The sequence below is a fragment of the Ooceraea biroi genome, chromosome 1, assembly GCF_003672135.1.
Source record: "Ooceraea biroi isolate clonal line C1 chromosome 1, Obir_v5.4, whole genome shotgun sequence".
Taxonomy (NCBI): domain Eukaryota; kingdom Metazoa; phylum Arthropoda; class Insecta; order Hymenoptera; family Formicidae; genus Ooceraea; species Ooceraea biroi.
In genome coordinates this window covers 3881438-3892342 of record NC_039506.1, presented here as the reverse complement: position 1 = coordinate 3892342, position 10905 = coordinate 3881438, and the positions used below count along the sequence as shown (strand labels likewise).

The following is a 10905-nucleotide window of genomic DNA, read 5'->3' as shown; positions in this document are numbered from 1 at the left end:
TATAAAGTATACTATGAACAAAATAAGCATAAAAAGCGTGTGAAAAAACACCGCGCATGCTTGGTCAGTGTGCGCTACGCCCGTAGACTGCCGGTATGACAGATTCCTAACCTCGAAACTGTCACTTTTCAGCACGTAATAACTTTTTTTCTACTTGAGAGCGACGATTTTCCTTCTCGCAATCGTGTTTTAGGACCAAAATATACATTTCTACCAAGTTTGAAGGAAATCGGAGAGGAAGGAGCTCTCCTTCACAATTACCGAATTATTTATAGCCCGTATATTTACTACTGATAAAATCATCATTTAAAAGAAGCTTCCTTACTTACCGACTGTAGATACAGTAGAAAGTTTAAAACTAGCAGCCTCGCGTGAACATCGGTACGCTGCGCTACGTGTCTCAGCACACCTCGGATAATCGCTGCATTGCAGCATCGACCGGTTCTTTTTTTCCCTCGACCTCGTAGCGCTCCGCGTGGCACTCGTCCGCCCGCACCCTCTTGCGCCCCCTTATCGGAACCGCGCCGCCATCAGCCACCACCGGCGGAGGTGGCGGCGGTGGTGACTTCGATCGACGCCTCCGACAGTTTTTCGCAGGACGCTTGTTGCTTCTGTATGTACACGAGCCGTACGAGCGTGAACTCGCCCTGTCGCGTTTACCTCGCGCGCCTGGAAACACTCGGGACCGCTTTCCATCGTGTCTCGATCATTTTAATGGAGTCATTTCTCGATTCTTCGTCGCGGCGAATAAATTGTGTCAAGAGTGTTATGTCGGTGTAATCTTTGATGAGCGTTTACATAATCGATTGTTAATTAATCAAGGTACATTATCGATAACTGCGAGCGCACTTAGATTTACTATTTTTGTTGTGACGAATCTTTCGTGGCTTGTTTAGCGTTAATCGAAATTAGCTTAATACGAAAACCATTTGTTTATGCTTTTCATAATATATTAAATTTATATTATTCATATATATACAATATATGTCTAATTTATATGTAATTAGAATTTTATGGCTACGATGTTATTAGCATATATTTTAATATAATTACAGTTAACATAATTAACATATACGGAGTATGCACGCTTGTTCCAATTCGCAGAAGCTATAGCTTGCTTATTTATCCAAAGTGTGGACATAAAAAAAATGGCGGTATTATTATTTCAGTGGCGAAGTTAAAATAGCTTCTTAGATTACAATTAGTGATATCGAGAAACTTGCAAGGTGAAATTTACAAGATTAAAATAATTGGACATAATTAAGTTCCTAAAATACAATTAGCTAATAATAAAAGCTTCTTCAATTATAATTTCTCTTAAGTTTTATTTTTTTATCAACATTTACTTAGCCAAGTGTGTATCACCAAGCAAGCTTATTATCGCGCACATAAGTTCTCAAGTCTTGAGAATTAAAAATGAATGGAAAAAACGTGTTATTAAATTACTAATTGTTACAAGATGCTAAAGAAAGATGTAAACGTGTCATTTATATTTCAAAAAGACTGCGGCGCGGCGTGCGTGCGGCCGCGGCATACGCGCGCGCGCGCGCGTGCGTGAATGCGTATGTGTAAACGCGAGGGAAATGTGGGCACACAATTAGCTCTAGCTTTATGATAGAACGACAGGTCTCCTTTCGTATCGCGGTTTCTATATTTATTTTCATCCGTTACACATGTCGTATGGAAACTGGCACCAGTCTCTCTGAAGAGTAAAAAAATCGATCTCTTCGATCAGATTATTAGAAATTTGTAACATCGTAGAACGGTCGCTTAAAAAAACAAGCTCCCGTGTTGCTCCGAAGACGATGATCGGCCAGCGAGGGCGGCCTCGCGGTCGCGCGAATGCGCCGCGGGTGTCGAAGGTGTCGTCGAAGGATCGCGGCACGTCCGCGCCGTCCCCGTCGTAACCTGAGAGAATACATGCGAAAGAACAGAGTCATCGGCTTACCGTCCGGGTCGCTCTCCCGTCTTCTCCGCTTCCCGCAGGCACCGGGAAGGCCGCGAATCGCCGATTGGTCCTCCGATGAGCGAGAGCTGCCTGCCACCTGCTCGTGAGACCTCGAGGAGACGTCCTGCGAAGGACCAGCGAGACGAGGATGAAGTCCGAGAGGAACAACGGGTACCTGCGGGCCTCCACCGTCGTCACCGAACAGTCGACCGACTCGCCGGGACCGGGATCGGTCGAGCAGGATGCCGCGCCCATCGCGAACCCTCTTCAGGTACCCGAAACTTCTTGGCGATTTTTGACAATCAAATGTCTCGAATTTACCTTCGTGTGCACAAGGGCGCATTGACGCGTTCAAGCACCACGAGGGTGTCACTTTCCCGCTTTCCATCTTGTTCAACTCGGAGATTCAACTCGCAGCGTGGATAATCCAGTAGCGGATGATCTATCCTGTTCTGTCCCAACTACGTTTAGGTCACGTACGGTCCACGCGGCGGAACTACCACGTCTGTCCTCCAGCATGCGGCCAAACCACAGAGGCCGATCGGTGTGACACGCGCTACCTCGATCACGCGAAGACGAAGAGGGACAGCAACTAGGCAACGTCTGCTTGGCGTGTTGGCCATCACTCTGTTGGCTACTTGCGTCTTTATACTACTGCTACTAGCATTGAATACTAGTCGAGACTGCGTTCAAGAGCCCCGTAAGTGTTGCGCAATACCCAAAAGGTATCATTGATCCATTATATCAGTGATCGCAATACTGATATTATGATTTTATCGAGATATATTAGTGTGTCGTAATTTTATTTAATTCGGCATTTCACATACCGTCAATCCATGTGTTGACACTTATTAAAAATAATTTAAAAGTTAACAAATAGTTTTGTTTAGAATATAGAATACTAAAACTTTGTAAAAAACATTTACTGAAAATCTAAAGCTACTCTTTTTTCATTATCTTGAAGAGATTCACAAATTTAAAGAGATAGTAATATATGAATTTAAGTTACATTCTTATTTTTCGAGAATTTTTAATTTAAAAACAAGTTTAACATACAGACATATATATATAAGAGCACGAGAATCTTAAATTATAATACATTTTTATCATGTTTCCTCTTTCTTTCTATTTTTAGGTCCAAACGTTTGTTTGACGGAAGAATGTGTAAAAACAGGTACATTATTTTAACTTATTATATATATATATATATATATATATATTAACTCTATTTGAATTTTAATTTATTTGCAATTAAATTAGAAATATTAAAAATATTAAATTAAAGCTTAATCTTTGATATTACATCATTTTCGGATAGTGACATATTATAATTTAGAGAAATAAATATTCTCGGAATATTTATAGTAGAGTGAGAAAACGGGGGTGGATAATGCATAATCATTGATTTTTCTGTCACTTGTCATACTTGTGTACCTGAAATTGAGTAAAAGTAACAAAAGCATTCACTTTAATAATAGCGGCGAGTCTATTAACAGCGATGGATCGCAGCGCGGCGCCGTGCGTCGATTTTTTTCAATACGCTTGCGGCACGTGGAATCGATTACACGTGATACCGGAGGATCGGAGTTCTATCAGTACTTTCGAAGTATTGGCCGATCAACTGCAGGTGATCCTGAAACGGCTGCTCGAGGAACCGCCGGATGCAAACGACAATAATGCCACTCTCAAAGCAAAGATGTTCTACAGGTCGTGTATGGACATTCGTGAGTATAAATGATAGGAACACTAGGTGTCCTCGACCGATTCATAATATCTGTTTTATTCATAAAGCTTTTGAGAAATTTAGAATTTAATAGTTTTATCTAAAAGTATAAAGAATTTAAAGATATATCAAAATTATAAAAATGTTTAATAATAAATAGAAATTTTTTAATTAAATTGCACTAATTAAAGAATAAGAAATTAAAGATCAAAGACACGTTTTACTGATATTATCTCTTGGAACAATATTCAAGATAAACTTAAAACCCGGTTTTTAAAATCTCTCTGATTATTTATTAACATTTATTTCATATAAAATTAGATAACAACAAGATATTTAAGGTATACATATACATATGTATATGTGTCTTATGTAAGTGTTTCAACAAAATCTTACGAAATTTTACAAAAACATATCTTACAAAAACGAAATTGACGTAAAAACGCAGCTCGCATACGAGAGATCGGGGACGCCCCTTTGAAGGAGATCTTGGAGCGCCTCGGTAATTGGCCGGTGGTGATGGGAGAGGCATGGAAACCGCCACCTTATCCATTGGAGGTTCTTCTGGGTCGTCTACGCGGCGAGTACAACGAGGGCGTGTTGATGGAGCAGTGGGTCGGTCCGGATGATAAAAACTCCTCGGCCAACATCCTCCAGGTGCGCCGGCAAAGTAAGGCCCCGTCGGTCGACGACTGTACAACACATTACCTCGTATTATTCTGTCGAGATTTTCGAATCACACAAAAACTGAAGTCAGTTTTTTCCTTCCTCCAGTGGGCCTTCGATTTTGATTTTGTATCAATCATCATTAATCATACAGAAAGGAAAGAGAAATAAGCGGCAACTAAATTAAGTACGGCGGAAAATATTCTTTGCTGTATTTGAAATTGCTATAATTACCAATATTTGTATAATAAGATGTTATTCAATCGTGCAAAAGATAAATTTAAATCTTGTTTATCTGTCTTTAATATCCTTTTACTTGTTTTATTTTTTTAAGGGTTCTTTTATGTTTTTATTCAATCAAAAGTTAAATTTCATATTAAATTCGGACCCTGCTCAAACTGAAACTTGGCAGAATAATAGCAATCTCAACTTCATAAATATTATTAAACCTTATACTATTCTGTATAATTATTCGCATACGTGTATTTTCTTACGGGAGAAAAAAAATCTATCATTTATTTATCACTCGTACAATTTCTCTCTTTGTGAACCTTCGTATTTACAAACGAACAGGAAGAAAATTTCTTGCATGTATAATAACTCGTTTATCTACGCAGTTAGACCAGATGCAATTGGCGTTGCCTAGCAGAGACTATTATCTGAAGAAGAGCAGTGAGGCTGAGCTAAAAGCTTATCACAATTATATGACGAACGTCGCCGTCCTGCTAGGAGCGAATCCTCATTCAGCAGCCGAAGAGTTTGATCGAGTGATCATTTTAGAAAAACAGCTTGCTAATGTACGTTTTTCCTCTGTCTGTGTTTGTCGCGATTCTAAGCAATTGCTTATCTGATGATTTTCTAGACCTAACTTAAGACGCATCTATTTCTTTATAATCAAAATCTTGTTCTGTGTATAATTTTATAATAACGATAATAATAATAATAATAATAATAAAAATCCAGGTTTCTTTACCAGAAGCGGACAGACACGATACCTCGGCTATTTACCGAAAACTAACATTGCGGGAATTGCAACGAGAAGTGCCGCAGTTGCAATGGCTTGTTTACTTGCGAGAGTTTATTAGCGCGCCGATCGACGAAGAGGAACCGGTCGTGACGTACGCGCTACAATACTTTGTGCAGATGGGCCGCATCATCTCGAAGACGGATCGCAGGTAAACAACCGGAAAGATTTTTTTAAGCTCTTTGGATTTCTCCTTTCCTCTATGTTCTTGAAATTATCTAGGACTGTGACTGCTCGTACCTGCAGATTGTCGGAATCTTTATTTTTTACGATTAACGATCTGATAAAAATCAATCTTGTAAATTTCGCGAATGTTTGAATTTTTAATCGCAAAATATTATTACAGAACTTTACACAACTACATCCTGTGGCGACTTGTCATGTCGATTATGCCCCACATGATCGACGAGTATCAACAAAAACGGATTGAATTTCGCAAGATCCTGCTGGGAATCCTCAGCGAAAGGAACAGGTGGTCACAGTGCGTCGAGTGGACCAACAAGAAACTCGGGATGGCCGTTGGGGCTCTTTTTATACGCGACAATTTTAATCACGAGAGCAAGGTGAGTGTTTTATATTCCGAAAATGGAGGGTCACGATCGATTTGATTATTTTGTGTTATAAAAATCAGGAAATTTACCTGGTTTTCAGGAGACTGCCCTGGAGATGATTCGGACGATACGTGAGGCTTTCAATGAATTGTTGGCCGAAAATCATTGGATGGACGACGAGACTCGGGCGGTAGCGAAAAAGAAAGCCGACTCGATGAACGAGCGTATCGGATATCCAGAATTTTTGAAGGACCCAGTCGAGCTCTCAATGGAATACGTGATGGTAATGAACATCATGCTCTTTGCGATTTTATATATCATATTATTTGATATGCAACAGTCTATTAATACATTTCCTTTGTTTCTTACATTTTTAAAACAATAATCGGAATTTTTAGTTAAACATAACGGAAAATCACTTTTTGGAGAACATTCTTGCCGTGCTAAAGTATGACGCTTATCATAATCTGCAAAAGCTGCGGAAGCCAGTCGACAAGAACAAGTGGTCGACTGAGCCAGCCGTAGTAAACGCTTTCTATAATCCAAATAAGAATGATATAGGTAAGCCATTATCATGATTTTAAAGTTTAACTTTCTTAGATAGAGATTATTTAATTTTGATGTAGAAATTTAGCTTGAAACCTTAAAAATTCACATAGATGTAACGTGAAAGCTTCAACCAAGAATTTGGTTTAGAGAGAAAACCAAGGATTTCTAAAGCAATGGTCTTAAGCTCGTTTACGACACGAATAAGACAGACTGTGGGGATGCTTTTTGATGTTTGCATTAATTTTTTTATTTTATTTCTCTAAATAAAAACCTCTTTTTTTATTATCTCTATCAAATAATTTATTGCAGCTCGCGCTCATTCGAGTGCGTCTAACTGTTTAAATGTCCAAGATCTCTGCAAATGGTCTAATAATCATGCATGTAATCGTGATGTAATATTAACTTGCATTAATCATCATTATTTTACATGCTGGGCGTTTCAGTATTTCCCGCGGGGATTCTGCAGCCGCTTTTCTACTCTCAGCACTTCCCCAAGTCCTTAAATTACGGCGGCATCGGAGTAGTGATTGGTCACGAGATCACCCACGGCTTTGACGATAAGGGTCGTCAGTTTGACAAGGACGGCAATATGATGCAATGGTGGAACAATGCCACTATCAAAGCGTTTCGCGAAAGGGCGCAATGCATCGTGGATCAATATTCTAGGTACAAGCTGCAGGAAGTAAATCTGTACATCAACGGTAGGATGACTCAAGGAGAAAATATCGCCGACAACGGTGGTCTTAAGCAGGCCTTTACGGTAATGAATAGCAGAATGAACAATTTCCGTGGAAATGTTAAATTTCAAAGACTTAAAATCCAATTGTTTTAAATTTTGACTGGAGATGTGCTAATAAGAATTAGAATAAACACACTTTTAAATATTCACAATACATCTGAAATTAATAACAATTAATAATAATTTCTTCTCTCGTTGAACAGGCTTACAAGAAATGGGTTTCTATTCATGGCGAAGAACCGTTGCTGCCGGGGGTGAATCTTACGCACGATCAGCTGTTCTTTCTGAATTACGCGCAGATATGGTGCGGCTCCATGAGACCGGAAGACGCCCTCACGAAGATCCGCAGCAGCGTGCACTCGCCTGGACCGGTTCGCGTTTTAGGCCCCCTGTCAAACAGCGAGGACTTTGCCAAGGCTTTTAACTGCCCTCTGGGCTCGCCAATGAATCCCAAAAAGAAATGCAGCGTTTGGTAGCTCGCGCGTTCGGTGACATATGAATACATATCACCCCATGTGTATAATCAAAATTACGCAAGGAGAAAAAGAGGATCCTGGAAGTTAAAAGTTTCAAATTGCTTCGCAAATCTGAAAACGCTCGCATCCTCCGACCGCACATTTAGCGCTAAAAAAATTCAATTGTTGTTCTGTGTTTGAATCCAACGAATCCAATTTATACATAGAATGGGACTCGGATAAAAATACGTTGATGTAATTGTCTTCTAGCCTTTCCCTCAACGCTAAATGTGGGCCAAAAGTCATATCATGTACAAGAGCTAATGATCCAAAAGATCCGTGGATCCCTTTATTATCCTTGTATAGCACAATATTGACGTTGCTTGTTTTTATGTGATAAGTGAATCAAAATAAAAAAAATTGATAGCTAATTGTTCAACTCTTTTTCATTATAGTAATAGAGATTAAAAAAGTACCTTTTTTTCTGTGCTTCTTTAACTCGTACAAATCCCTTGGAAGAATGTCCATCGTTACATTTCGTTACACAAAATTCCAAGTTTTAATATAACAAAAATAGATTAAATTTAAAACGTCTATACTTCTGAAGCAACACGGTTTGATAACATAATCTCGTCGAAATTAATGTGGAGATATTAAAGCGGAATTAATGTCAGTGAAAATAAGACAAGAAAGTACACTCGTAAAAAATGTTAACATTTTGAAGATATCTTTATTTCTTTTTTTTTTCGTTTTAATATATCATCATATTATAGCCGACTGTAAAGCCGTAAATTTACATCATTTAAGCTTCTGCGAGTAACGACAAAACGAAGCGATTACATTTTGTCTAAGACAGATTCTAATTTGTCTCATTAAACATTTCCCAGATAAGTATACATGCCAAATAAAAATGCTGTAGCTTGCAACGTATTACATTGTTACAAAAGTCTTGTTAGACACACAGAGAGCCATAAATCCCTTAGATTCTTGAATTCTTTTCAACGTTTAATTTCTTCAAGAATTAGTTACAAATTCAAGGATCTAAAGATTCATGAATTACGAAAAAACATCTTTTCGTGAAAGAATCTAAAGATATCTAAATGACATATGTTCCAGAAAGGAAACGGTTTCAACTAATAAAGGAGCGACGTTCCAGCTTTCAAGATCTTGCATAATCTCTATAATCTTTTTCCCAGAATCTCTGATTCTGTAACCTTTTCAATATCTAAACGCAATCATTTTTACATCTCTTTATCTGACCCAGATGCAATTGTGAAACTCGTTTGAGAAGAAAAAGTTTCAAAATATATGAAATCTTATATAAATAAAATTTTATTTTTTCAAGTCCAATGATAATATTTTTAAAACTTTTACCGATCCTTTTGATTTTTTGGATCCTTGAACTTTTAGATATTTAACAATTTTCATCATTGCACCATTTCTATAATTTTTGTAACTTCCTTCTTTTTTAGAATTACTCAATACTTCAACTATCGGGTCTTTATATTTGCGATATATATCCGTGGTATAGTAACATTGTTTCGCAAATTTTATCTCAGATCATATATATAATTATACATATACATATATATATATATATATATATATATATAATATTTATCAATTTTAATATTGAAACATTTCGGAATTGCTCGTAACGGAACTTCACAATTCGTTTTCATTTCTTTGTACTCTGCACCATGTTAGAGGGATCATGGTCAGGATCGTCATGGTCACAATCGCCGATCTTCTTTCGCTTATATACATTCTTTTAATAATGATCACTGTCACAGCTTTGTTCGTTTGCACCTAGAAAAATTATCCGAAATAAATATCGTTATGAGACATATCCTACAATGTAAAAGAAGTCATTTACAATATGTACAATTAACGTAATTCGTATAATATTTTTTGCGTAATACAATATATACGTATCGCATGCGCAAGCAACACGTGATATATCAAATTAATACACTCCAACTAATCGTGATTCATATATTTTATGCGCTCTTGTAATGCAATGTAATAAGAACAATTAATTAATGTTTATCAATATTAATACTATTAAATATTTAACAACACACATCAGGTGTAATCAATTAATATTATTTCCACACCTTCATGACATGCATTGTGAATGTATTTCATTTATATCTATCTTCTTTCCTCCATTCATTTTATCTAAAGTTTTCTATTAAATTTATTTGTTTATTCATTGACATGAAGATATAGTTATAATATATAAATTGTATCGATATAATTTTCACATTTGTATTTTTTTCTATGATATTTGCCCCTTCATTCAATTTCTCTCGGAACGTTTTATTATTTGTTATACAAGATATCTTAAAAAGAAGTAGAACATAGTGAAAGCGTTTTATCTTTTCATTAATTTGCTGAAAAATATTGGTCCTTATTTCACTCTTCTGCTTAGCACTCCGCTAAGCACTAAATGTAGTTAAATGAGAGTTATTTAATATGAGAATTACAGAAATATGGTTTAATGTCAAGTGCATCGCGATATACTGATAACTTGTAAATTATAACTATGGACATACATAGATCTAAACCTCCTTGATTACTGTCAATGTATTGTATTATTATGAAAAGCGAGTGAGTGACAAATTTTTCACGAATGAGAATAAATAAAAATCTTAATATAAATTTGTAATATCGATTTAAAAAAATGATATTACAAATTATATTTTTATAAAGTCAACTTTTTTTTATGGATAAAGCGCTACTAGTACTTATCTTTTTGGAATATCTTGTATATCGGCGAAGAATATAATTAAGTTTTGAACATATTTAAATGTGTTATTATTTGTGGAAGATCAACAGTAATATCTTACAAGCAAACTGCATTCTACATGATTTATCCATTTATCATTGATCACTATTCTTATAAGGCTTTGCCTCCATTTGGTTCTGCCTCCATTCCTAAAAGGACTAATAATAGCGCATACTCTCTTTAATTTTTGCTCGTTTTATTTTGCATATTTCTTTAAAAGCTAAACAAATTAATATCATACTGTTTTTTTTTCATAAATTTGCAATATTTAGTATAAATCATTTAACAAAAAATTGAACATTAAGTTAATTAGAGAGTATAAATTTTGCTAATAATTTCAAAATTATGTATCTTCAAAAATCGACTTAAGAATGAAATTTGTTTATTTTAAAGAATAAATAATAATCACTCTCCGAAAAGCAAATATTCATATAAATAAGCAGCCAAATATTCTCATAT

General features: G+C 36.3%; 1 protein-coding gene across 6 annotated transcripts; it reads left to right on the top strand.

The window, feature by feature from the left end:
- Positions 1-550: 550 nt before the first annotated feature.
- LOC105280459 (neprilysin-1) lies at positions 551-8086 on the top strand. 6 transcript variants are annotated; one of them, XM_026973991.1, is made up of 13 exons: positions 551-822; positions 1935-2219; positions 2420-2648; positions 3084-3122; positions 3427-3672; positions 4120-4328; positions 4955-5134; positions 5301-5512; positions 5708-5924; positions 6013-6195; positions 6311-6473; positions 6905-7221; positions 7404-8086. In XM_026973991.1, the coding sequence occupies exons 2-13, from the start codon at positions 2097-2099 to the stop codon at positions 7674-7676; spliced, it is 2391 nt and encodes a 796-aa protein (XP_026829792.1). In that variant the 5' UTR covers positions 551-822; positions 1935-2096; the 3' UTR covers positions 7677-8086. The 6 variants fall into 6 exon arrangements, with proteins under 6 accessions (XP_026829792.1, XP_026829799.1, XP_026829790.1 ...); XM_026973998.1 differs by having other exon boundaries at positions 1930-2219; XM_026973989.1 differs by having other exon boundaries at positions 1762-2219.
- The last annotated feature ends 2819 nt before the right edge of the window (positions 8087-10905 follow it).

Bases quoted from the DNA above. Each gene is read 5' to 3' on its own strand.
- LOC105280459 (XM_026973991.1), top strand. From the start codon at position 2,097: ATGAAGTCCGAGAGGAACAACGGGTACCTGCGGGCCTCCACCGTCGTC. The intron at 4,329-4,954 runs GTGCGCCGGCAA...TTATCTACGCAG, and splicing joins CCTCGGCCAACATCCTCCAG to TTAGACCAGATGCAATTGGC. The intron at 5,135-5,300 runs GTACGTTTTTCC...ATAAAAATCCAG, and splicing joins TAGAAAAACAGCTTGCTAAT to GTTTCTTTACCAGAAGCGGA.